We start from the raw sequence: 6,415 nt of genomic DNA, 5'->3' as shown, positions 1-6,415 counted from the left end.
AAAGTTCAAATTTAAGTCCATTTTTGCCTTGAACTTGCATTTATTGTGCTATTTTTGCCAAGTAGTCGGTTTCCCTCTAATCAACCGGTTACCCACTTGCTTAGGTGGAAGGCTAATTAACGTCGTTTGTAAAAATCTCCAATTCTGTTAGATACGTTGTTAAACCGTCGCATCTCATCTCCCTCTATAACCCGATCACTCTTCACCTTATCCCATTTCATCGACTCTATACACAGAGAAAAAAAGGGTTTTCTTGGAGACGATTAGGTTAAAAGTGTTCTTCAACATTTCTTCGAAAGGTAAGGTTTTTACAGGTTGACTGAAATTACATTTACATTCAACATTTGTTGAAATGTGTTCCTAAAGTTAGTGTGTTGATGCAGGAGGGTGTAATGGCTTCATCAGACGAAGGGTACGCTGACCCCTTTGCTGGCATACATGAGCCATTTGCTGGCTTGACTGAAATGGATTTTGAACTCCACGGCATTTACATGGACCACGAACCAGAGGAAGAATTGTCCTCACTTGATAAATGTAAGGATATCTTCCTAAATGTTCTATTAAGTGATGAAAACCTACGAAATTCTAGTATGGCAGATGAAATCAGAGCACAAGTATACCATGCTACTGATTGGCAGAGTGATGAAGATGAACAGGAGGTATTGAAAAACAACTATAGAATTCATGACCCAACCATCAAGTGGGACAAGATGGTACCAAAGCTTGGTGACATCTTTGAATCCCCTGCCCAACTGAAGTTTTGTGTCACCAATTATGCAGTCTCACATGGCTATAGAATATACTATGAAAAATGTGATAGTAAAAGAATTGTAGCTAGATGTGGAAATAGGAAGGAAGAGAATAAATACCCTTTCAGAATTTATGCTGCATGGATGTACAAAGAAAGATCTTTTCAGATCAAAGCTATGAATGGTGACCATAAATGTTCTAGGCAGTTTAAGTTTGGATCCATTGTGTCCCCTGAATGGATTGGAAGACATTATGTGACTGAAATTGCAAATAAGCCAAAGATGAAACTTCAGGAAATGATTGACGACATCAGACAAAGGTATAGGTGTGTGGTATCTATAGGACAAGTTAGAAGGGCAAGGAAATGGGCCAAAAATTTAATAGAAGGTAAACTCATTGAGCATTATGCAAGGATATGGGATTATGCCCATGAATTGTTAAGGTCAAACCCGGGGTCCACATGTCAAGTTGGTGTAACAACCAATCCAGATGGAAAGAATTATTTTCACAGGTTTTACATTTGTTTCAAAGCACTAAGTGTTAGCTGGAAAAGAGGATGTAGGAGAGTAATTGGGCTAGATGGGTGCTTTCTAAAGGGGCAGGTGAAGGGTGAACTGCTAACAACCATTGGTAGAGATGCCAACAACCAGGTTTATCCAATTGCTTGGGCTGTTGTTGATGTGGAAAATAAGTCCAACTGGACTTGGTTCCTTGAGCTACTCAGTGGTGATCTAGACCTTATTGATGGAAGGGGGTTGATAGTTATATTAGATCAACATAAAGTAAGTTTCTTTATAACATATTAATACTTTTTCAAATTACTTATAAATACTTACATGTATGCTGGTTTTTGTATAGGGTTTGTCGCAATCTGTTAAAGATGTATTGCCACATGTGGAGCACAGGCAATGTGTCCGACACATATATGCAAAATTTAGAAAAGCTTACACTGGGTTGGAGTTCAAGAAGCCGTTTTGGGCTGCAGCTATGAGCTGTGTGGAAGGTGATTTCAAGAGACATATGGACAAAATTAAAAAGCTCAATACTGGTGCATATGAGCATCTGATGTCTAAAGAACCCGAAACATGGTGTAGAGCTTACATGAGTACAGGGTATGCATGTGAGGCAGTGGAGAATGGTATATCAGAGTGCTTCAACTCCATTATTGTGGATGCTAGGAAAAAACCATTGATCACAATGCTTGAAGAAATAAGGATATACATCATGGATAGGTTTGCTCACATGATTGAGGAAAGCACTAGATTGAATACTCGTATATGTCCAGCAGTGTTAAAGAAGATGAAGCTTTTTGGGAAGAACATGAGGTAACACTTTAACATGTAACTTTTGTTTTAATTTCATTAGGTAACACTTGAACATGTAACTTTTGGATGTAGGTTTTGGTTAATAATTCATAGTCAACAACATGTGTTTGAAGCAAGGAGAGGATGTGATAGCTACATGGTGGATTTAGATGGAAGGCATTGTACCTGCAGGTTATGGGATCTGGCTGGGATCCCATGTGTTCATGCAATTACAACCATCAACTACATCCATCAAACACCTAATGAGTATATTGATGAAATGTTTTCCAAGGAACAATTCCTTAAGTGTTACTCTGCTAACATTAGTCCAGTGAATGGTTCAAATCTATGGCCTCAAACTGAATACATAAAGCCCTTTCCACCAGTGTCAAGGAGAATACCTGGTAGCCCAAAGGTCAATAGAAGGAGACATGTAAGTGAAAATGATGGAAGAGTACACACCCCAAGAACTATAAGGTGTGGTAAGTGCTTTGAGTATGGCCATAACCAGAAGGGATGCAAGCATGCAACCAGGGAACCTATCCCTATGCCACCAAAGAAGAAAGGAAGGCCAAGGAAGGAACAAGATGAACCCAATCAAGCATCATGTGATAGGTCTGAGAGGCAGGAACCTGTCCCTATGCCACCAAAGAAGAAAGGAAGGCCTAGGAAGGAGAGGCAGGAAGCAGTTCCTATGCCACCAAACATGGTGTAGAGCTTACATGAGTACAAGGTATGCATGTGAGGCAGTGGAGAATGGTATATCAGAGTGCTTCAATTCCATCATTGTGGATGCTAGGAAAAAACCATTGATCACAATGCTTGAAGAAATAAGGATATACATCATGGATAGGTTTGCTCACATGATTGAGGAAAGCACTAGATGGAATACCCGTATATGTCCAGCAGTGTTAAAGAAGATGAAGCTTTTTGGGAAGAACATGAGGTAACACTTTAACATGTAACTTTTGTTTTAATTTCATTAGGTAACACTTGAACATGTAACTTTTGGATGTAGGTTTTGGTTAATAATTCATAGTCAACAACATGTGTTTGAAGCAAGGAGAGGATGTGATAGCTACATGGTGGATTTAGATGGAAGGCATTGTACCTGCAGGTTATGGGATCTGGCTGGGATCCCATGTGTTCATGCAATTGCAACCATCAACTACATCCATCAAACACCTGATGAGTATATTGATGACATGTTTTCCAAGGAACAATTCCTTAAGTGTTACTCTGCTAACATTAGTCCAGTGAATGGTTCAAATCTATGGCCTCAAACTGAATACATAAAGCCCTTGCCACCAGTGTCAAGGAGAATACCTGGTAGGCCAAAGGTTAATAGAAGGAGACATGTAAGTGAAAATGATGGAAGAGTACACACCCCAAGAACTATAAGGTGTGGTAAGTGCTTTGAGTATGACCATAACCAGAAGGGATGCAAGAATGCAACCAGGGAACCTATCCCTATGCCACCAAAGAAGAAAGGAAGGCCAAGGAAGGAACAAGATGAACCCAATAAAGCATCATGTGATAGGTCTGAGAGGCAGGAACCTGTCCTTATGCCACCAAAGAAGAAAGGAAGGCCTAGGAAGGAGAGGCAGGAAGCAGTTCCTATGCCACCAAAGAAGAAAGGAAGGCCAAGGAAAAGGTCCATTCTGACCCAAATCAAGCATCAGGTTCTAAATCTGTTAAAAGCAAAAATGATGGTTTAGATGGTCATGTTGAAGGTAGGGGATGTGAGGAACAAGTGAAAGATTTGTTTGACAATGAAGATATTGATGATGACAGTCTGGTTGATATGATGTGCACTTTTGAAGCTTCTCTTAGCCAACCAAAGGATAATTATCAGAAAAGTGATGGATTCCAAGATGCAATGGATGCTATTATTCAAAGTATTCTTCATGCTAATGATGACAAAGGTGTTGAGGAAGTTGAACCTGACCTAACAAAACAACTTGATGAGGTTGAAGATGCAATGGATGCTATTCTTAAAGGTACAGATGAAAAAAGCCAGTATGAGAATGAGGGTAATCCTGAACCTGAATTCACTGAAGGAAATGCAAGTGATGTTCTCCCAGAGATGGTGATGCTAGATCTAGAAAGTGTAGCAGACCTACTTGGGGCAGGATATAGCATGGCTGAAATAGAGAGCTTGAGAGGGGTTAAAGTTGAATTGGATGATATGCCAGCAGTTGAGATGGTTAGTTTGACTCCATCATTTTATAATTGCTAACATTAGTATCAAACATGTTTATATCTTTTATTAATAAGTATTCTTCAAATTTTTATTAACAGGATGTGAATGAAGTTGAGGATATTCCATATGTTGATGGTGTGATGGAAGGAAATGAAGATGATGGTCTTATAAATGATGGTGTGGAGGGAAATAAGGGTCATGGTGATGGTGATGATGCTGATGAAGTAGCAGGTGAGGGTGATGGTGAGGTTGATGGTGATGGTGCTGGTGCTGGTGAGGGTAATGGTGCTGGTGCTGGTGAGGATGATGCAGCAGATATGGAGGGAAATGATGCTGATGATGAAGGTCATGTACCACCTAGAAGGACAAGAAAGCCCTCAGAAAGGATCATCCTGCAAAAGCTGAAGAAACCTTGTTTTGACAAAGATGGAAGGGGTTCCACATCTAGCTATCCAGTAGATTTGGAGTAGTTACCTAGGTATATGGGGGCAAAAGTGGGGATGGTATCATTGGGCAATTGTATAGGTAGCCCTTTTTGGTTATTTTTTGATATACACCCACTACTTGTAGCATACATCCATTTGTTTAGTGTTACATTATTGCTTGCCTTTTTTTGGATATTGTTTAGGCTTTTGGGTACATGTTTTGGTATACAAAATGGATGGCTGCTACATGATAGTAAAACTTATGTAATGGATGCTTTATATTAAGGTTTATAATCGATGCCCCCTATTATGGTAACCATGATGTTTTTATTTTATTTTCTAGTACATGTTAAGCATTAGCAATGTACTTTCATTAGTGCAATTCCTTTTATGCAAGTTATTGCAATTCCACTCATGCAAAGTTTACTTTCATTGTGAATGTAACCAAGGGTATTTTAGTACAATTCCTTTTATGCAATGTACTTTCATTATACTTCCATTCATGCAACATATACATGAGATAGCAATTAACTACCATTAATAACATTACCATTAATACCCTTAATACATTACAAACATGCAACATTCAACTGTATGCAAGTTAGTGCAATTCCATTAATACCATTCATGCAATTCCACTCATACCCTTAATACATTACAAATATGCAACATTCAACCGTATGCAAGTTAGTGCAATTCCATTCATGCAATTACATTAATACCTTTCATGCAATTCCATTAATACCATTAGTGCAACATTCAACCATATGCAAAGTAAGATAGCAATTAACTACCATTAATAACATTACCATTAATACCCTTAATACATTAGTGCAATTCCATTCATGCAAAGTTTACTTTCATTGTGAATGTAACCAAGGGTATTTTAGTACAATTCCTTTTATGCAATGTACTTTCATTGTATTTCCATTCATGCAACACATACATGAGATAGCAATTAACTACCATTAATAACATTACCATTAATACCCTTAATACATTACAAACATGTAACATTCAGCCGTCCAAAAAAAAAAAACATTACAAAGATGTAACAATTCTTGATTATCCTTAATATATTACTAATACAGGAAAACCAACAAAACTACATCTTAATAACTACTATTCCTAGCATCAGCGATATAACCACTAACAGCCCTATGATCACTTCTAACAATGGCTTGATCTCCTCTGTATGACACATCTCCATATTTTAACCTAGTTCTTCATCCGCCCATTTGAAAAAACCACAGTTGCCTCCTTCCACCTACCAAAAAAAAAAAAAAAATAGGGTTCTATAACATACGTTCCTCTTTGGGAAGTTAGGGCAGCCCTAAAATTTTAGGGAGAAATTAGTACAAAAATAAATAGGTTTTTACCTGATAATTAGGGCAGCCCCAAAATTTTCGTCCTGGATTATCAGGTGTTCGTGAGACTGATACACCACAAACATCACCGCAGTCGCATCTTATTACCTTCTTGTTCCTCATTCTTGTACCACCATTAAAGCTTGATCTTGAAGACGAAGTTGTCATTTTTCCATTGTAGTCTGTCACTAATTGTGGCCTGTGGGGGTTGAAGGGATCAATTGCACACGAGGATGTCTATGAAAGAGTTATTAAATGATAAATGCCAAGTATCTTCCACCTAAGCAAGTGGGTAACCGGTTGATTAGAGGGAAACCGGCTACTTGACAAAAACGGCACAATAAATGCAAGTTCAAGGCAAAAATG

The 6,415-nt window shown here is 38.4% G+C and overlaps 1 protein-coding gene across 1 annotated transcript in view; it reads left to right on the top strand.

Annotated features, from left to right (window-relative positions):
- LOC145029988 (uncharacterized) overlaps positions 1–2,769 on the top strand; it is a 4,138-nt gene extending 1,369 nt beyond the window's left edge. The window contains exons 2-4 of the mRNA XM_078978432.1: positions 384–1,532; positions 1,609–2,075; positions 2,148–2,769. Coding sequence (XP_078834558.1) covers positions 384–1,532; positions 1,609–2,075; positions 2,148–2,769 — 2,238 coding nt within the window. The remainder of the gene's footprint in view (positions 1–383; positions 1,533–1,608; positions 2,076–2,147) is intronic.
- Positions 2,770–6,415: the final 3,646 nt, after the last annotated feature.

The sequence above is a fragment of the Lactuca saligna genome, chromosome 2 (assembly GCF_052625555.1).
Source record: "Lactuca saligna cultivar CGN05327 chromosome 2, ASM5262555v1, whole genome shotgun sequence".
In the NCBI taxonomy this organism is placed as follows: Eukaryota; Viridiplantae; Streptophyta; class Magnoliopsida; order Asterales; family Asteraceae; genus Lactuca; species Lactuca saligna.
Note: the sequence above shows the minus strand (reverse complement) of the source record. Positions and strands in the feature narration are given on the sequence as shown.